The sequence below is a fragment of the Muscardinus avellanarius genome (genome assembly GCF_963383645.1).
Source record: "Muscardinus avellanarius genome assembly, chromosome: 16".
Classification (NCBI taxonomy): Eukaryota; Metazoa; Chordata; class Mammalia; order Rodentia; family Gliridae; genus Muscardinus; species Muscardinus avellanarius.
In genome coordinates this window covers 71,275,420-71,296,100 of record NC_137802.1, presented here as the reverse complement: position 1 = coordinate 71,296,100, position 20,681 = coordinate 71,275,420, and the positions used below count along the sequence as shown (strand labels likewise).

General features: G+C 55.7%; 1 protein-coding gene across 2 annotated transcripts in view; it reads left to right on the top strand.

Annotated features, from left to right (window-relative positions):
* Positions 1-6,334: 6,334 nt before the first annotated feature.
* The window catches only part of DNAH17 (dynein axonemal heavy chain 17), a gene marked incomplete at both ends in the record, with an annotated part of 104,593 nt that continues 90,246 nt past the window's right edge, over positions 6,335-20,681 (top strand). For both annotated transcript variants that reach the window (XM_080712247.1, XM_080712246.1), the window contains 13 exons: positions 6,335-6,679; positions 7,704-7,897; positions 9,047-9,239; positions 9,364-9,463; positions 10,192-10,277; positions 10,491-10,616; positions 11,115-11,267; positions 11,369-11,455; positions 12,121-12,288; positions 13,847-13,963; positions 17,455-17,720; positions 18,544-18,739; positions 20,345-20,491. In XM_080712247.1, the coding sequence (XP_080568373.1) occupies positions 6,335-6,679; positions 7,704-7,897; positions 9,047-9,239; positions 9,364-9,463; positions 10,192-10,277; positions 10,491-10,616; positions 11,115-11,267; positions 11,369-11,455; positions 12,121-12,288; positions 13,847-13,963; positions 17,455-17,720; positions 18,544-18,739; positions 20,345-20,491 (2,178 nt within the window). The remainder of the gene's footprint in view (positions 6,680-7,703; positions 7,898-9,046; positions 9,240-9,363; positions 9,464-10,191; positions 10,278-10,490; positions 10,617-11,114; positions 11,268-11,368; positions 11,456-12,120; positions 12,289-13,846; positions 13,964-17,454; positions 17,721-18,543; positions 18,740-20,344; positions 20,492-20,681) is intronic.

Below are 20,681 nucleotides of genomic sequence, written 5' to 3'. Positions count from 1 at the left end.
GGGATGTGCCCTTGGGGACCACATCTAGTCCCCAAGCCCTTCCCCTTCCTCTATCTCTCTCTCTTCCTTGGGGTGAGCAGCTCTACCCCTCCCAGCCCTCCCCACCATGGCGCTAGACCTTACCATAAGCCTGTGGTGATGGGGCCGCGCAACCATGGACTGGAACCTCTGAACCCAAATATGTCTCTCTTCCTCTAAGTTGATTTCCTCTGGTATTTTGCACGGTGACAATAGTGCGCCCAGCTCAGAGCAGGCAGGCAAATCCTGAGCGATTGTGCACATGGTTGATTAATCACGGCCGTGCTGGGCGCCGCAGGTGCCAGAGGAGTTAGTGTGTATGGGGGTGTCCACGGCTGGTGACAGAGTAAGGACGGGCAGCTGCCATCTCGGGGGTGATTAGGAGTTGGCAGGGCTGTGTGCACATGCATGCATAGATCCGTGCATGTACGTGCGTGTGTGTAGGATTCTGGGCCAGGTAGGAGGCCCACGTGAGCAGGTGTCTTGGAGGAGGTGCAAGGCCGGTGTGGCCCAGCACCAGCCAGTGCCGGGTGAGGACAGTTAGCGCGAGGCGGGGCCCGGTCTTACAGGGTCCGCTGAGAGCATCTGGACTTTATCTTGCGAGCCACAGGAAGCTGTCAGTAGGTTTTAAGTGGGGCGCTGACATGACAGGTCTCTGAATGAGGCTGGTAATGGGCAGTTGGGAGCTGAGAGTAGCCGCAGAGAATGGACGAGGCTGCCCACGGGCCGGGGAGGCACGACAGTGTCTGTGGCGGGAATGAGTGGACGTCAGAGAGGGTGAAGATGAGAGGCGGGTCCCGGGTGGAGCCCACGCAGCTGGAGAGCTACTTGCTGAGCCGGGGTCGGGGCTGAAGGGAGGCCAGGGGAGGGGGAGGGAGGGGTGCTGGGGAGGGACACCGAGATCAGTTTTGTTCACCTGGATCAGTTCCAAGGGGGTGGGGCTTTCAGGAACCAGCCATGAGCTCTGAGGCCGGGCGCGGTGGCGCACGCTTGTCTTCCCAGCACTCGGGATGCTGAGACAGGAGGACCGCGGTTCGCGGACAGCCTCAGCTACTTAGTGAGGCCCTCCGCAACTCGGTGAGACCCTGTTTCCAAATAAAGAATAAAAAATAGGGCTGGGGGTGGAGCTCGGAGGTAGAATGCCCCTGGGTTCCATCCCCAGTACTGCCAAAAATAAAAATAAAAATAAAAAAAGAACTAGCCACGAGCTCTGAGGACAGACCTAGGCCAGTGTGGTAGGAGCTGGCAACTCTTCCAGAGTCACTTTGTCCATCCCCGGAGAAAACACTCCAAGTTCAAATGGCCCCTGGGTGTCAGCTGGAAACTACATTTCCCAGCCTCCTTTGCAACTGCTTGTCATGTGACCACATACAGACCAATAGGGTGTGAGCAGAAGCGGAGCAGCTCTGGGTTGTTCCTGAAGCTATTTAGCTTGGACCTGGGTCGCACTTCCTCTTTCACAGGAACTGGTGCAGGAGGCAGTGAAGCCCAGTGGGAATTTTTCCTGAATTTATCATCAGATTGCTCATTACTAGTGCATCAAACAAACAAACAAACAAACAATTGAGCCAGGAGTTGTGGCACAGGCTTGTAATCCCAGTACTTGGGAGGCTGAAACAGGAGGATCGCAGGTTCAAGGACAGCCTCCATAAGCAGTGAGACACTCATCAACCTAGTGAGACCCTATTAAAAAATAAATAAATAAGACTGGGGATGTAGCTCAGAGGTAGAATGCCCCTGGGTCCAATCCCTGGTACCAAATACATACATGTGTGCATATATATGTAAATAAATACATGAATTTTTTTTGTGGTACTGGGGGTGGAACCCAGGGGCTTTCCACCTCCGGGCTATACTCCCAGCCCTATTTTATATTTTATTTGGAAACAGGCTCTCACTAAGTTGCTGAGCGCCTCATTAAGTAGCTGAGGCTGGCTTTGAACCTGCGCGATCCTCCTGTCTCAGCCTCCCAAGCGCGGGGATTACAAGCGTGCGCCACCACGCCCGGCCTAATACATGAAATTTTTAAAAATAATAAGGGCTGGGGAGAGAGCTCAGAGGTACAACGTCTCTGGGTTCCAAATACATAACATACATATATATACATACTTATACATATACATACATATATACATGTATAAATAAATATATAACATTTTTTAAAATAATAAGGCTGGAGATATGTGCAGAGGTAGAATGCCCCTGAGTTCAATCCCCAAAATCAAATACACAAACACATACATATGTAAATAAATACATATAATTTTTAAAAATAATAAGGGCTGGGCCGGGCGTGGTGGCGCACGCTTGTAATCCCCGCACTAGGGAGGCAGAGACAGGAGGATCGCGCAGGTTCGAAGCCAGCCGCGCGCGCTGGCTTAGGAGACCCTGTTTCCAAATAAAAAAATGTAAAAATAGGTCTGGGAGTGTAGCCCGGGGGTAGAAGGGCTTCCGGGAACCCCAGTACCACCAAAAAAAATAAATAAATAAAATAATAATAATAATAATAAGGGCTGGGGAGATGGCTCAGAGGTAAAATATTCCTGGGTTCAATCCCTGGTACAAATAGATACATACATATAATATTTTTTTCGGTACTGGGAATGGAACCCAGGAGCATTCTACCTCTGAACTACACCCCCCCCCAGCCCTATTTTTTATTTTTATTTATTTATTTATTTTTGTGGGTCTGGGGCTGGAACCCAGAGGCATTTGACATCTGAGCTACACCCCCGGCCAATTTTTTTTTATTCTTTATTTTAAAACACGGTCTCACTGAGTTGCGAAGGCCCTCACTAAGTAGCTGAGGCTGTCCGCGAACTGCGATCCTCTGGTCTCAGCCTCACGAATCCTATTTTTATTCTTTATTTTGAAACAGGGTCTCACTGAGTTGTGCAGGGGCTCCCTACGTAGCTGAGGCTGGCCGCGAACCGCGGTCCTCCGGTCTCAGCCTCCCGATGCTGGGATGACGAGCGTGCACATACATACAATTTTTAAACACCAGAAGGGCCGGGGATGCGGCGCTCCCGCCTGGGGCCTGTCCGCACTGCGGCTGCCCGTGGGGGGCTCACTCATCTACCACGCTATTACTGGTCACTTGGGGCCCCAGGAGAAGGTTCTAGAGGCCGCAGGTGCCCTTCCGGAAGTTCCGTGGCAGTTGGAGACCCTCCAGAGACGGGAGCCATTTCCTTTCCTGGCTTGAGAAAGGGCCTGCTCTGCTCGCGACAGAAGCAGACGTTTGTGTGACGCTGGTGAGCAGCCCAGCTGGGCGGTGGGAGGATGGCGGGGGCCTGGGAGCACCGAGGGTGCCGGCCTGGAGGACAGCAGGGGAGCCGGAGCCAGCTGGGTTGTCTGGGCCCAGGGTGCAGGCTGCCTTCCCGGCCTCCCTTCCCGGCCTCCCTTTCCAGCCTCCTGGTGTCTCACTCCCCAGCGGGCCCTGCCTCAGCCCACTTACCTCTCCCGGAACCCCAACCCGAGGGCCCACGGCAGGGCCTCCTCCCTGAGACGCTGTCCCTGGCCCCACAGTGATCATGTGCGCCCTCCTCCCGAGGCCTCTCTAGGGAACAGCGATATTTAACCGCCACCTTGTGGCCTGCGCCCTGGCTGCAGGAGTTTGCCTGGGAGAGAGACTGGAGACCGTATCCAGGGGGGTGAGGAGGGAGCCCACCCCCATCTCATGCTTGGGAGAGAAGCCACTTTCGTACAAGCCCCGATCCCCCCAAACCAGTAAGCCAAAGGGTGTTTCCCTGCATTTCTGTAGCCTCGCCACTCGGCAGGGCTTACAGGAGGGTACCCCGAGTGCGCGGGGCTCCCCCCACGCCTGTTCCCACGCTGTGAGATGACCACGTGACAGGTGCAGGTACATCCAGAGACACCACAGAGCCCGGGCGCCTGGCCGGGGCGCTCGCACCACAGGAAGGTCTTCCCCTGCGGCTGGGGTGCCTCGTGGGGGCCCGCGCGCTCTCATAGCGAAGCCCAGGCCTCGGCACACCAGGCAAGATGCCCCCGCTTCCCAGCATGCAGTTTTGTGCCTACGGTTTTGCAGCTGGGTGACACCACTTTTCCCATCATATGTGCCTTTTGGGGACTTACAGACAGAGCAGACCCCCAAAGCAATGACATTCAGCAAAGCAAAGGTCGGACTGCGAGTGCTTCTGTGACCGCCTGTCCAAGCGGACACTGTCGCCATGGCGGGCTCAGGACCCTCCCTCCGGGCCCCCAGGCTGCGCAGCCCAGGCCCCAGAGCCCTGGAGGTAATGAACAGACATGGCAGACTCCCTTCTCCTCCCACAGACGCAGGACAGGCCCCGCCTCTGTCCCTGTGGAGCTGACCCCCACCCAGACCTCTCTATTTGAAACTTTGATGTTTTCAAATGAATTTGCACTTTTTTTTTTTTTGAGGGGGAGGGACCAGGGATTGAACCAGAGGCATTCTACCTCCTAGGTAAACCACAAGCCCTCTTTTTCTTTTTTCTTTTTTTTTAAGTTTTGGTATTGGAGATTGAACCCAGGAGTATTCTACCTTCAGACTACACCACAGCCCTTTATATTTTGAAACAGGATCTTGCTAAATTACCTCCGCCTCCCACGTACTGGGATTACAGGTGTGCACTGCCTTATTTTTTTTTTTTTATTTTTGAGGTACTGAGGTTTCTGGAAGCCCGCCTACCTCCGGGCTACACTCCCAGACCTATCTTATATTTTTATTTGGAAACAGGGTCTCTTAAGCCAACACGTCCGGCTTTGAACCTGCGCGATCCTCCTGTCTCCGCCTCCCAAGCGCGGGGATTACAAGCGTGCGCCACCACGCCGGGCTCTGATTTTGATTTTTAAAAATAATGATTTTTAAAACAGTCGGGCATGGTGGTACACGCTTGTAATTCCAGTACTTGGGAGGCAGAGACAGAAGAATGACAGGTTCAAAGCCAGCCTCAGCAACATAGCAAGGCCCTTTGCAACTTAGGCCCTGCTTTGAAATAAAAGGTAAAATAGGACTTGGGGGTGTAGCCTAGAGATAGAACACCCCTGGGTTCCATCCCCAGCACAACACACACACACACACACACACACACACACACACACACACACACACACACAGTAGGTTTCAAAGCCTGAGGGTTCTGGAGTCCCGCACATCTGGGACCTTGAGTCAGATCCCTGCCCCAGAGCGAGGAGCCGCAGAGGCGTCCTCCCTGGGCCCTAGAGCAGCAGATAGGGGTCTGTGGGGAATCTAGTCTGATCCCTTCACGAGGATCAGGTGCGGGCAGGACCGGGTGCTCAGGGGAGGCAGGTGCACCTGCAGGGGCTGAGCTGGGCCGACGACACGTGGGCCTTGACCCTACGGCCGCTCCTCGCTGTTTGCCACCTACAAAGGGTCAGGTGTGATGCCATGGCTGGGGTGCGTGTCTTTCCCATCCAACACCTTCGCCCTTGGGCTCCCCCAGCGCCTGCAGACATCGGACTCAGTCACCACGTTCTCCCCTCTCTTTTCTTCCATGGCCTTCTCTTTTCTTTTCTTTCTTTTTTTTGGTGGGGGCTCTGGATGCTGAACTCAGGGGGATTCTACCTCTGAGCTACACCTCCAGTCCTACTGCATTTTGGGGGGGACAGTACTGGGGATTGAACCAGGGGTATCCTACCTCCGAGCTACTCCCGCAGCCCGATTTTTATTCTTTATTTTGAAACAGGGTCTCACTAAGTTGCAGAGAGCCTCGCTAAGTAACTGAGGCTGTCCGCGAACCACAATCCTCCGGTCTCAGCCTCCTAAGTACTGGGATGACCAGTATGAGCCACCACGCCCGACTAGCCCCACAGTATTTTATTTATTTATTTTTGCAGTATTGGGGATGGAACAAAGGAGCGTTCTACCTCCGGGCTTCAACCCCAGACCTATTTTTATTTTATTTTTATTTTGTATTTAGCTTATTTTTTTTATTTTTTAAAGGGGTTCTTTTTTTTTTTTGTCTTTTTTGGAACCGGGGATCGAACCCAGAGCGCCACACCTGCAAAGCAAGCGCTTTGCCACTGAGCAACATCCCAGCCCCCTATTTTTATTTTGAAACAGAGGTTGATGAGCGTCTCATTACTTGCTGAGGCTGTGGTCGAACCCGCGATCCTCCTGTCCTCAGCCTCCCAAGTGCTGGGATCACAAGCGTGCGCCGCCCCGCCCGGCCCTAACGGACCTTTTCACCAGCTCAGTTAGAAGGGAGATTCCCCTGGCTCCGGGGGCTGGCGAGGAGTCAGGAAGCCTGGGGTCACAGCGTGGTACCCATCTCCGCCCAGTAGACAGAGGACAGCGGCGGGAGAAAAGCTCCAGATGACGATCACGTCGGACGCCAGGCTCGAGTACTTGGAGGAGATCACCTCCATTTTCCTCAGGTGCAAGCCGGACAAATGGAGCAAACTGATTGGGGCCGAGGAGAACGTGGCCTTGTTCAACGAGTTCTTCGACAAGCCGGACGCGTCGGTGCTGGTGCTGACGCTCAACGTCGCCGGCATGATCGTCCCCTGCCTGGGCTTCCCCGAGTCCCTCAAGTCCAAAGGGGTCTACTTCCTCAAAACAAAGCCGGAGAACATCGACAAGACCAACTACAAGACCCACCTCCTGTACGGGGACATCAGCCCCATGCCCGTGGACCAGCTGATCGCGGTGGTGGAGGAGGTGCGTGTGGCCTGGCAGGGCCTGGCCGGGAGGAGGCTGGGGCCCCTGCTGCTCCTGGGCCACAGCGGCCTCACCTAGGAGCTGACTGAAATGCAGATACAGCCTAACCAGAGCTCCAGGTGATGCTGGTGGAGGGTGAGGCGCCCGCCCAGCATCTTGCTCCTGGGAGAGCATTAGAGCTGCCCTCCTGTGCAGGGAACCGCTCCTTCTGCTGCGGCCGCAGGAGGCGAGGGCCACCCGGGGACCAATAGGTGGGCTTCCCCATCCTGAGACTTTTAGTAGGAAAAGAGGAGTGGTTCCTCATGTACCCTGCCACCGCCCTGCCTCCCTGGCCACTCTCAGCAGGTGCAGGGGCCCCAGCAGCAAGGTCAGACAGCCTGGCTTTATTCCCATGCACATTCAAAGATAAGCCCAGAAATGTTCAGCAGGACCCAGGACAAGATGCTGGGCGGGCTTTGCAGCCTCAAGACCAAGAGTTAGGAGCATGGTGGCCTGAGGTCAGGCCTGAGGCCTTCCCTTGGGCCAGCTCAGGCTGCCAGGCACAGCTCCATTGCCCCGGGGGCTTGGGCCAGAGCCGCATAGCCCCTCGCAGCCTGAGGTCGCTGTGGGCCGGCTGCCTCTGCCGAGGGCTCCCTCCTCGGCCGGCGGTGACTGGCCCCTCTCTCCCTGTGCGCTCCCCTGCCTCTGTGTCCTCTTGATTAGGACCACCCTGATAGTCTCATGTTACCTTAGTAACTCCCCAAAGACCCCATCTTCAACTACAGTCACAGCCCGCCTGCCGGGGTTGGGGCTGTGCCTCGGGGACTCCTGGGCAGCACGGAACCTGCACTTTCAGCAAGATGACTGTGTCGTGGTTACGGTAGTGGGGTCCCCTCTCGGAGCTGGCTTTCCCCATGGTGCACACCCCCGGCGCCCACCCCCTGGCCCGGAGGAAGGACTGGGTTTGCCCCTGGCAGCGCCGGCTCCTCCCGGGGACCTCGCTGGGGAGGGCGCTGGCGGGACGGCTGTGGCGCTTTCCTTTTAGGTCCTCTACTCTCTGCTAAACCAAAGTGAGAACATGGAGGGCTGGCCCCGGGTGGTCTCGGAGGACATCATGAAGCAGGTGCACAAACTGAAGAACGAGATGTTTGTGATGGGGGGCAAGATCAAAGGGAAGACCCTGCTGCCCGTCCCGGAGCACCTGGGGAGCCTGGACGGCACGCTGGAGTCCATGGAGAGGTAGGCGGCCCGGAGCCAGTGGGCCTCTGCGGGTTGCCTTTGGGTTTTGGAGCTAAGGACGCACTCAAGGAGAGCCAGGCGTGGCGGTACAGCTTGTAATCCCAGTACTGGGGAGGCTGAGACAGGAGGATGCTGGGTTTTGAAGCCTTCCTTGAAAACTTAACGAGGCCCTCTGCAACTCAGTGAGACCCTGTTTCCAAATAAATAAAATGGGGCTAGGTCAGAGGTGAAATGCCTCTGGGTTCAGTCTGTAGTGCCACGCACACACCGCTCAAGGAGGTCAGGTGGCGTACATCGAGTGGATGGGAAAGGAAGAGGCCTCGGGCCTGGGGCTTTTCAGCTCCCGTGCAGTCGCCACCTGCTGTAAAGAAGTTACACGTGTTGACATAGAAAACGGCACGCTCAGCTTTAAGATGGGCAGCGGCAGGGGTATAAGAGTAGGCAGACAGCCAGGCGTGGTGGCGCACGCTTGTAATCCCCGCGCTTGGGAGGCAGAGACAGGAGGATCGCGCAGGTTCGAAGCCAGCCGCGCGCGCTGGCTTAGGAGACCCTGTTTCCAAAAATGAAAATGTAAAAATAGGTCTGGGAGTGTAGCCCGGAGGTAGAAGGGCTTCCAGGAACCCCAGTACCACCAAAAAAAAAAAAAAAAAAAAGAGTAGGCAGACATCCAGGGAACTCTGCTGTCCTAGCACACCTGCCCGCCTGCCATGGGCAACTGCCCCGGCACAGGACATTCTCAGAACTGCTGCCAGCATGACGACCCGGTGCACATGTGCCCGTCTGAGGACCCCTGCTCTGGGCTCACCTGGGCAGGCCCTCGGCATCGCTCACAGAGCCCTGTGTGTGCCTGCGGTGGCCCAGGAGGCCTTGCTGGAGGGCCGTCCTGCACAGGTGTATTCTGGGTCCTGGTCCCCTTCCTCTTGCCCCCGGGCCCTGGCATCTCTGACTACACCCATCACTTGTGCTCTCGGACCTTTTCCTACCTGATGGCCTTGGGCATTTTGCAGCCTCCCTGAGGCGGTTGGGTGATGTCAGGAACATGCAGGAACCTCGGGGTAGAGGCCCGTTGGCCACAGGCTGCTGGGGAAGGCACGGGGCTAGTGGGACTCCGTGCGTGTGGCCGTAAGAACACCAACCCCTGCTTGGCAGGATCCCCGCTTCCCTGGACAACTCGCTTCTGCACGCCATTGAAACCATCATCATCGACTGGTCCCACCAGATCCAGGATGTACTGAGCCGGGACTCGGCCCAGGCCCTGCTGGACGGGCTGCACCCGCTGCCCCACGTCGAGTTCGAGTTCTGGGAAGCCCGGCTGATGAACCTGAACTGCATTCACGAGCAGGTAGGGTCAGCGTTCGGCCGCTCGGGCCGACTTCCAGGACTTCCCAGAAGTCCTGGGCAAATTCCTCAAACCCGGCAGCCACGAGCAGGGCTGCCCTCATCCTAGGCTTTTCTTTCTCTGGCAGCTAAATAGACCCAAGGTAAACAAAATAGTTGAGATCCTGGAAAAAGCCAAGAGCTGCTACTGGCCAGCGCTGCAGACCGTCTACATGAACGTCAGTGATGGTGAGCTCAGGCTGCAGCCCCGGCTCCTGGGGACGGGGCGGGACAGCTCCTCCGCCAGCCCAGAGGGGCGTCTCCCCCAAGACTGCCTTCCTCCACTCCTTCTTTCTTCTTTTTTTCTTTCCTCCTCCTCCTCCTCCTCCTCCTCCTCCTCCTCTTCCTCCTCCTTCTTTTTGCAATACTGGGCATGGAACCCAGGGGCATTCTGCCTCTGAGCTATACCCCCCATCCTTTTATTTAATTTTTTATTTATTTATTTTGAAATTACTGAGTTGCATAGGGCCTCGCTAAGTAGCCGAGGCTGGCCATGAACCGCCATCATCCTGTCAGCCTCCCAAGTACTGAGATTACAAGCGCGTGCCACCACGCCCAGCTTCAGCCCCTTCTTTCTCACAATATGACCCTGTTTCCTGAAGGACTGGGTCTCCCTCAGAAACACGGCAGCAGCTAGTCACGCCCGAGGTGCTGGGGTTGGGACTGTGCCATGTGGATTTGGGGGACCCAGCCCAGCCCTTCGCAGCACTCCCAGGCGGCACATAGCACGTGCTTTCAGCAGGGTGCACGTTGCAGGAGTGGGTCCCTTCTTGGGGACAGCTTTGCCACGGCAGAGACAGGAGCTGGGCACTCGCCCTTGGTGCACACGCCCAATGCCACCTCCTTCTGGTGTAGAGGAAGGACTCAGTTTACCCGGCGCTGCGGCGTTGACCGGCCCTGGTTCTTGTCACACCCAGGGCTGAAGGAGGCCAACGACATTGTTCTCTATCTGAAGCCCCTGCGGATCTTGCTGGAGGAGATGGAGCAGGCTGACTTCACATTGGTGCGTTGGCAAGAGAGAGCTCCTCTGTGTGTGTGTGTGTGTGTGTGTGTGTGTGTGTATGTGTGTGTGTGTGTGTGTGGTGCCCGCAGGTGTCTTGCCTGTCATCAGGTCTAGCAGCTCCCTGGGGGACCCCCCTGGATGCCTGGGGACGGGAGACCGAGAGGCTCCAGGAAGGCCCGTCCCCGCCAGCGAGCCCGGACCGTCTCTCCCCAGCTGCCGACCTTCATTGCCAAGGTGCTAAATACCATCTGCATCATCTGGGCCACCTCGGAGCACTACAACACGCCCTCCAGGGTCATCGTCATCCTTCAGGAGTTCTGCAACCAGATCATTGAGATGGTGACCCTCGCCCCTCTGCCCGCTCTCCTCTGTGCCCCACGCCACCACACGTCCCCAGGCCGGCCTCCTGAGGCAGCCTGGTGCTTTCCCAGGGCCCGGGCAGTGCCTTGTCCAGCCCGCATCCCCACAAGAAGGCAGGAGGGGGATCCAGGAGGCTGGCCCCGAGGGGCCCTCCTTTGCCAGCCACCAGTGCCCAGGTGAAGGGTTGCAACCTAGGCCACCTGCGTATACTAAAATCATGCTTGCAGCCCCATGGGCAGGGAGAGAGCTCTGCATTCCCCCTCCCAGAAGACCCCCCCCCAGCCACCTGTGACCTTGCACAGGATGGAGGGCCATATACAGGAAGCCACTCTGTCCCCTGAGAACAGCCCAGGAGCTGGCATCTGAGTTGGGCTGTGTGCCCAGGTGATAGCCTCCGTGCCAGGCTCCATGGGGCATCACTCCTCACTGGGGCTCTGCGGGGACGTCCTCAGGATGCCTGGCTTGTCTTCTGTGTAGACGCGAGCCTTCCTGAGCCCGGACGAGGTCCTCAAAGGCCTGCAGGGCGAGATAGAGGAGGTGCTGAACGGCGTCTCGCTGTCGGTGAACGTCCTGAAGCAGCTCTTCCGCGCCTACGACTTCTGCTGCAACAACATGAATCTGTTCTTCAAGGTAGCGCCCCTGGCCCCGAGGCGGCGGGCAGACCCCACTGACATCCGGGGTGCGCGGGGACGTCAGAAGCAGCCTGGCCCCTCTCTCCCCACACCCCAAAGGACAAGGAGCCCGTGCCTTGGGAATTCCCGTCTTCCCTCGCCTTCTCCAGAATGAACGCCTTCTTCCACCGCGTCCAAACTATTGAGGTAAAAATGCGACATTCTTCAGCCCTGCTTCTCAGGCTGCTCTCTGTACAATAATCTCCCAGGGCCGGGGCTGTAGTTCGGTGGTGGAATGCTTGCTCAGCATGTATGGGGCCCTAGACCCCCTACCCCAAGAACTGCAAAAATACATACATACACACATACATACATACATGCATGCATACATACTCCAGAGTAATATCCCAGTAAGAAAAATAAGAGCCAAGACTAAATATGTTTGGGGGGGCCGGCTTTGAAGTGTAGGGTCTTTCCTGCCTGGAGCTGTCAGCCAAGGCTGCCCCTCCCTGGGCCTCCCTAACAATTAAAGGACATCTTCACCAGGGTTTTCCTAACAATTAAAGGACATCTTCACCAGGGTTTTCCTAACAATTAAAGGACATCTTCAGGAGAGGCCAGAGGCAAAGTTAGAGGGACTAAAATACCACAAGGGAAGACCTAAGGCCTGTGTGAGCACCTCTCGGTGGTCCAGAAACATCCTCAGAGCGTGCCAGCATGGGTGGGCACAGGTCCCGGGGCCGTGTCGCTCGGGGCATGCCGGTCCCGGCTGGGGTCAGCGTTGGATCAGCGGCCGGACCCTCGAGTTGGGCTCATGAGAGGAAGGGACTAAGCGTGCTGGGGGGGGGTCTCCCCTGCTCCCCCTTCCCTAGGATCTTTATAAAACGGCGATCGAGTTTCTGAAGCTAGAAAAGATAGAGCTCGGGGGCGTGCGGGGCAACATCCTCGGGAGCATGCTGACGCAGGTCTACGACGAGGTCTTCGAGCTGGTGAAGGTCTTCGCTGAGTGCAAATACGACCCCCTGGACCCTGGAGACTCGGTGAGTCCTCGGCCGGGCGGAGGAAGCAGGCCCACGGAGCGGGAGGGGCTGTGGACGGAGGGGGTGCCAAGTGACCCCCGCGCTTTAGAAGCTGTCACAGAGCCCAGCGCGGTGGTGCACGCCTGAAACCCCAGCTGCTCGGGACGCTGAGGCAGGAGGTTTTCAAGTTTGAGGCCAGCCCGGTCAACTTAGTGAGACACTGTTTCAAAATATCTAAGGGGAATAAGTGGGGTCTGGAGCGTAGCTCAGTGGTAAAGTACTTGTCTAGCATGAATGGGGCCCTGGGTTCCATTTCAGTATAGTTAATAAATAAATAAATAAATTGCTGGGCGTGGTGGCACATACTTGTAATCCCAGTGCTTGGGAGGCTGAGACAGGAGGATCGCAGGTTCAAGGCCAGGCTCAGCTACTTAGTGACACCATCCACAACTTAGTGGGACCTTGTTTCAGAAATAAAGAATAAAAAATAAGGCGGGGGATGTAGCTCAGAAGTAAAATATCCTGGGGTTCAATCACTAGTACTGCAAGAAATAAATAGTCACAAAAACTGTCCAAGAAATAGGCCCAAAAACTGTCCAAGAAATAGGCCCATGCGAATGTATGTCTTCACTGACACTTAATAGTGGGGCCGCCCAACCAGGTATCTTTTTTCTTTCTTCTGTTTCCCTTTTTTGGTAGTGGGGATTGAACACAGGGACAGTCTACCTCTGAACTACACCCCTATCCCTTTATATTTTTTATTTATTTTATTATTTTTTGTGCTACTGGGGTGGAACTTGGGGGCTTTTCTACCTCCGCGCTATACTCCTAGACCTATTTTATTTTATTTTATTTGTTGGTGGGCCTGGGGTTCCTGGAAACCCTTCTACCTCCGGGCTACACTCCCGGACCTATTTTATATTTTATTTGGAAACAGGGTCTCTTAAGCCAGCGAGGCTGGCTTCGAACCTGCGCGATCTTCCCGTCTCCGCCTCCCAAGCGCGGGGGGATTACAAGCGTGCCCACCACGCCCGGCTCCTAGACCTATTTTATACTTTACTTGGAAAGAGGGTCTCACTAAGTAGCTGAGGCTGGCTCCGAACCCGCGCGATCCTCCTGTCTCAGCCTCCCAAGCGCTGGGATTACGACCGTGCACCACCATGTCTGGCATGTTTATTTTTATTTTTATTTTATTTTATTTTATTTTTTTGGTGGTACTGGGGTTCCTGGAAGCCCTTCTACCTCCGGGCTACACTCCCAGACCTATTTTTACATTTTTATTTGGAAACAGGGTCTCCTAAGCCAGCGCGCGCGGCTGGCTTCGAACCTGCGCGATCCTCCCGTCTCCGCCTCCCCAGCGCGGGGATGACAAGCGTGCGCCACCACGCCCGGCTATGTTTATTTTTATTTTGATGTAGGGTCTTGCTAAGTTGCTGAGGCTAGCCCCGAGCCTGCGATCCTCCCGTCTCAGCCCCACGTAGTGGGATGTCAGGTGCGCGCCCTTGCACCTGGCCGGGTAGAGTCTTTCTGGCCGGCCCTGGTCCTGCTCCACGTGCTGCTATATCTCGTTTTCTTTCAGAGTTTTGACAGTGACTATGCAGATTTTGAGACGAAAATTCAAGATCTGGACAGGCGGCTGGCCACAATCTTCTGCCAGGCGTTTGAGGACTGCAGCTCCATAGAATCTTCTGCTAAGGTGAGCGAGTGCGGGGACGGGTCTTAGAGGTGCGGTCGGGCCGCTTCCCTCGGAGGTCCCGGCTAGGCCGAGGGGGGCCGGGTCTCGGCTCCGATCAGCCCCGAGCACCGGGTCTGTCGGATGTTATCAGCACGTCTTAGAGTGAGAGGGAAATTGAGGGCGCCGTGGAAGTTACTGTGCTGATTCGCAGGTAACCGGGCGAGGTCTGGGGGCTGCCACCCAGAGAGCCCACGGTGCCAGGGGCCACGCCATGGGGGTAGAAAAGGCTGTATTAGCAACCAGCTGGTGGGCAGGAGGGTGAGCCGCCGCCTGGGCTCATCCTGCCGGGCGCTGCCGAGAGGAAGTCTACGTGGTGTCTTTGGCGGGGTGTTACCTCGGTCTCGGGTGGGTAGGCACCAGGGCGGTCCATTAGTCTTGAGAAATGGCCGGTTCTGGAAGGTGGGTCATGAGCGTCTTATCCAGTCCGTAGGTTACTGAGACATCATGTACCTGTGAACCTGTGAATCTAAGAAAGCATGGTTGCTTAGAAGTCAGCCCTTTGAAGGTCTGTGTGTCTCTGCTGTGTGTGTGTGTGTGTGTGTGTGTGTGTGTGTTACTAGGGATTGACTCCACAAGTACTGAACTATATCCCCAGCTTTTTTTTTTTTTTTTTTAGTACAGGGGCATTCTACCTCCGAGCTACACCCCCAGCCCTATTATTTTTATTCTTTTTTTTTTTTTTTTTGAAACAGGGTCTCACTGAGTTGCAGAGGGCCTCACTAAGTTGCTGGGGCTGGCCACGAACCTGTGATCCTCCTGTCTCAGCCTCCCGAGTGCTGGGATGAAAAGCGTGGCCCGGCCACTTCACCTTACTCCGTGACCCGCTGCCCGTGGTCTCCCTCTCCTCCTCTCATTGCTGGCCGCTGGGTTCTTCTTGTCCCTTCCTCCCTCATATTCTAGTGTGTGTCGATGTCTTTACGTGATCATTGCCCTCCCCACCAGGCTATAAACTCCCTGAGGGCAGGCGTGTGATTTGGGCTCAGTTAGGACCCAGCCCAGCACACAGTAGGGGCTTTGCCCTTTGTAGCATACGGAGGTGGCTCTGGTTGAGGGAGAATGGTAAGTTGCATTGGACTTCGTAGGGAGGTGGCTGGGCTTTAATACTGAATACTAGAATATTGGCATAGAGCCCTGTTAGGCAACGAACACAAAGTCTCAGGGCACAGAAGTTTAGAGTCAGTCCTTTAGTTTGGAGGTCTCAATGGCTGGGTCTCCAAAGTTAAACGGCAGAAGGATGAAGCAGGCCAGGCGGCTGGCATGTCACCTCCTGGCACCCCTACAAAGGCATCTCCCCCCAGCTGTGCCGAGGAGGAATGAGGCTCAGAAAAATGAGAAAAGTTTAGTAACTGTCCACCCAGTGTCGTGAGCAAGAAACGCCATCAACATAGACCGGACAGGTTTGTGTCTTTCCGCAACATCAGAGTTTACTAAGTAACATTAAATCCACAACCTACATCACTTCTATCGGCTTTAATTCACCAGGTGCTCATGGGCGGTTCACCTGGGATCATGGCCTGAGACAAAGGCAAATTCCTTTATTCTGTCCCAGTCTTTTTTTTTTTTTTTGTACCAAGAGGTTTTCTACCTCTGAGCTACATCATCAGTCATTTTTTGATTTTTAATTTTTTACTTCTGAAATAAGGTCTTGCTAAGTTGCTGAGGCTGGCCTCAAACCTGTGATCCTCCTATCTCCACCTCCCAAGTACTAGGATGATAGGTGTGTGCCGCTGTGCTCAGCCCATTCCAGTGTGTGTGTGTGTGTGTGTGTGTGTGTGTGTGTGTGTGTGTGTGTGTGTGTGTTACTGGGGATTGTACCAGGGGCATTCTACCTCTGAGTTATGACCAAGCTCTTTTTATTTTAAAACAGGATCTTACCACCACATTTGGCTCAATTGCAGTCTTACTAATATAACACTCAAAGTCACACAGTATATTTTCCCCAACCTCTGGTACTGGGGATGGAACCCAGGGGCATTCTACCTCCAAGCTATACTCTCAGCCTTCTTTCTTTCTTTCTTTCTTTCTTTCTTTCTTTCTTTCTTTCTTTCTTTCTTTGTGGTACTGGAAATGGAACCCAGGACATTCTACCACCAACCTACACCTCCAACTGTGTTGGGTTTTTTTTTTCTTTTTTCTTTTTTTCCTTGTGGTACTGGGGATGGAACCCAGGGGCATTCGACCTCTGAGTTACAGGCCTGGCACTATTTTTTTTAATTCTTTACTTCGAAACAGGGTCTCGCTCGCGAGTTTCAAAGGGCCTCACTAAGTAGCTGAGGCTGTCTGTGAACTTCAATTCTCCGGTCTCAGCCTCCCAAATGCTGGGATGACAAGCGTGCGCCACCACGCCCAGCTGCCAGGAGAGTTTTAAAGCAGGAAATGGAACTTTTTTCTTCCAGATTGTTACTTTTTGATTTTTTTGTTTGTTTTTTGGTACTGGGGATTGAACCCAGGAGCAGGAGCATCCTATCTCCAAGCTTTAAAAAAAAAATTTTTTTTTGAGCAGGGTTTTGCTAGATTGCCGAGTCTCACTAAGTGGCTGAGGCTGACCTTGAATCTGCGATCGTCCTGTCTCAGCCTCCTGGGATTAAAGGTGTGCACCACATCACCTGACTACATGTCAATTTTTAAAGAATGAAGGTGATGGCGGCCTGTGTGTGCAGGTGACGGGGAGCAGGGGCCAGCTAGACACCTGAGGGTCTATCTGCTCCTGAGGACCTGCAGCAGTTTCATGGTTCCGGGGGTGGGGTGGGGGTTGAAAGTCTCATTCCTTCTTCGTAGTCCTGCTTCAATCTTCGCTCAAAAGGCCATTGTTAAGGACAGTGGTCATTTATTTTTCAAACCCAAATCTGGGGCCAGTCCAAGAGTCACAGGCCGCGAGGATTTCCCACTGACGCCATCACCTGGTGAACTTAGGGATTAGGAGCCCCGTGGGGTCCACGTTCGTCCTCCCTCTCCGGGCCCCCTCTGGCCTTGTCTGCCCTCTTCCTCTCCCCATCCCACCCCCTGGATCTTTCAGAGCAAAACCAACTTCCTGGCGGTGGCATTTCTTGCCTGGGTGCGCCCCTAGGGTGACGGTCCCCTTCCGAGGAGGGGGGAGTGTGTAGATTAAGCACCTTGCTGTCTGGTTATTAGTGTTGGCCCTGGCCACATAGATGCCCTCCTGCAGCTGCCTAGGGTGTACTTTCTAATTGTCTGATGCGTGCCTGTGCACATCCTCCTCCTGCCTGGGCCCGGGGCGCGCTCTCCCGGACCCTGCACTTAGTCGGCACCACTGGTTAACAGCCGAGGGCTTTGGGCTTCCGTGTACAATAGCTCAGAAGCCATCCAGGCTCCCCTCGAACGCCGCTGCTGTTCTGGAGAGACGTGTGTTTTCTTGGCCCTGGCCATGGGCTCGGGACAGGGTGGGTGGCAAGGACCCCAGCGAAGACAGGGGTCCCCCGCTGTCTCCCCAGCTTCTGTACATGTGCGGGGGCCTCCTGGAGCGGCCGCTGATCCTTGCCGAGGTGGTGCCCCGGTACTCAACCATGCTGGAGATGTTCGACACTGAGCTGGACAACACCAAGCTTCTGTATGACGCCCAGATGGCGGCCTCCGCCGAGGGCAACATCCCGCCCATCCACAAGAACATGCCGCCCGTGGCCGGGCAGCTCAAGTGGGCCCTGGAGATGCAGGAGAGGCTGGAGGTGTCCGTGAAGCACCTCAAACACATCGACCACCCGTGAGTCCCCCGGCGCGGGCTCTGGGGCGGGGCCCCATGGTCCCCATGCACGGGTGGGCACGCTGCCTCTGCTCAGCCTGGTGCAAAACAAAGGGAGCTGAAGGCTGTTAGTCAAGCCCTGGCTGTCTGGGCCCGCTGCCCTGTGCGTGCCCACCGCATGCCTCCAGACCAGTTGCTTCAGGTCCAGCTTGGCCTCCTGGGCTGGCCAGTGTGGGTTGAGGGTCCAAGTTCTGTTTTTATGTATGGATCTGGCCATCATCCATTTGTCTATTCTTTTGGGGGGGTACTGGGCATTGAACCCAGGGGCAATCCACCTCCAGCTACCCCCGTCAGCCTTATTTTATTTTATTATTATTATTATTTTTATTATTATTATTATTATTTTTTGGTAGTACTGGGGTTCCTGGAAACCCTTCTACTTCCAGGCTACATTCCCAGACCTATTTTATATTTTTATTTGGAAACCGGGTCTCCTAAGCCAGCAAGGCTGGCTTTGAACCTGCGCGATTCTCCTATCTCTGCCTCCCAAGCGTGGGGATTACAAGCGTGAGCTACCACACCCGGCTTATTTTTATTTTTGAAACAGGGTCTCACTAGGTTGATGAGAACCTCACTACTTGCTGAAGCTGTCCTCGTACCTGCGATCCTCCTGTCTCAGCCTCCCAGATACTGGGATGGCAGGCGTGCGCCACCTCGCCCGGCTCCCGTTTGTCTGTTCCCGTTTGTCGGGCTGCCAGACTGAGCAGCCCGACGTCCGGATGGGGTCCTGAGGGATGTGTGCAGGAGGGCCCGGGTCTCACCACCCCACCCGACTCCGCTCCAGGGTCATGTCCAGCGTGGAGGCCAAGCTGATCTACCAGAAATACGACGAGATGATGGAGCTGCTGCGGGGCTGCCGCGAGAAGACCTACCAGCAGTGGGTGGAGAGGGTGGACGAGGACTGCCACTTCAACCTGGGCCAGCCGCTGCTCCAGCGGGACCTGGGCACCAGGCTCATTCAAGTCAACTTCAGCAAGGCGGTGGGTCCCGGCGCGGGCCGAGGGCGCGTCTGCCTGGGAGCCAAGGGGCCGCTGCGGGGAGAGGAGCAGCTACCGAGGCTCCTGCCCCCAGCAGCCCACGTTGTGGAGGTGACTGCTTATGTCCTAGGGCCGCCATGGATTGTTTTTGTGGTACTCGGGATTGATTCCAGAGGTATTTACCTCTGAGCTACAGTCCCAGCCCTATTTTTTTTTTTTTTTTTTTTTTTGTGGTACTAGGGCTGGAACCCAGGGACATTCTACCTCCAAGCTACACCTCCTTCCCTATTTTTTATTCTTTATTTTGAAACAGGGTCTCACTGAGTTGCAAAGGGCCTCACGAAGTAGCTGAGGCTGGCCGTGAACCGCAATCCTTCTGTCTCAGCCTCCCGAATGCTGGGATTACAAGCGTGCACCACTACGCCTGTCTTCCCAGCCCTATTTTATTCTTTATTTTTTTTTGTGTGTGGTATTGGGGATGGAACCCAGGGGCATTCTACCTCTAAGCTACACCCCCAGTCCTATTTTTTTATTTTATTTTGAATTCAAGGTCTCACTGAGTTGCTGAGGCTATCTGTGAATGGTGATCCTCCAATCTCAGCCTCCTGAATGCTGGGATTACAAGTGTGAGCCACCACGCCTAGCTTATTCTTTACTTTAAAACAGGGTCTCACTAAGTTGCAGAGGGCCTCACTAAATTGCTGAGGCTGGCCGGGGCAGCCTCCAAGTACTGGGATTATGGGCGTGTGCTACCGCTCCTGGCTCAGAGCAGCAGGTGCCTCGAGAAGAGCAGCAGGGAGGCTGGTGCAGAGGGAGCCAGGGCTGGAGGAAGGGCGGGTGCAAGTTTGGATGGCCAAGGCCTGCAGGCGGCAAAGGAGTTGGCCAGGCAGAGGGGTAGGGAGCACTCTGAGCAGAGCAAGGTGTCCTGGAGCTGTGCGCCCAGTGTACCCCGGAGGCCGCGGGGAGGCCTGTAGGACGGCAGAAGAGAGGAGACGGGACCCCTCATGGACCACCAGGGGGACTGGGCTGGAGGCTTGGCAAGATGGTGGCCACTGCAGGGTTTGGGGAGAAGAGAGCCCTGGCCTGATTTGTCTGTAAAAGCTGCCTCTCTGTGGGGCTGGGCAGAAGCGGGGGTCAGCAAGGCGGTTTTGCTGCACTGGGTGAGAGCCGATGGCCTGGGGGTGCTGGAAGGAAGGTGGTGAGAAGCAACTAGATTCTGATCTCGGAGCATGAGGTCCAGGCTGGGTTGGAAATGGAGTCATTGCTGGTGCCCTGGGGCCGGGGCGCCAGAGGTCAGCTGGTCCGGCGCTGGAGGGCCCGTGGAGTAGGCCACAGGGGCCACATTGGGTCTGTGCCACAGAGGTGGCATAGACGGCCCCATGGCTGAGCTCTTGGGTCAGAAGCGGGCGGGAGGGAGGGGAGAGGGTGGGCTAGATCCAGGGTGCCCCGGGTGTGACCCGCAAAGCTCTCACAGCAGCCGGGGTGGAGCAAGGGAAGAGGACCCAGATAAGGAAAGGGTGAGCGCGCCGTCCGCCCAGAAAGATGGCTCCTTAGGAGGGAAGGGCGTCTTGATCCTCCTGACCCTGGCTTCGTCCCTTGGTCGTCCAGCTGGTGGCCGTCCTGAGAGAAGTCAAGTACTTGAACTTCCAGGAGCAGAAAGAGATCCCCGGCAGTGCTGAGAGCCTGTTCTCGGAGAACGAGACCTTCCGGAAGTTTGTGGGCAGCCTGGAGCTCATTGTGGGCTGGTACAACGAGGTGAGTCTCGGCCTGCGGGCGGCTGCCAGGTGCAGCGCTGGTGACGCGGGGCCGGCCCCCAAGGTCGGGCTGCACGAGCGCATTTTACTATGCACGCAGTGGCGGGGATGCTGTTCCCGCTGGACTTGAACTTGTGTTGCGTGTGTGTGTGTGTGTGTGTGTGTGTGTGTGTGTGTGTGTGTGTGATACT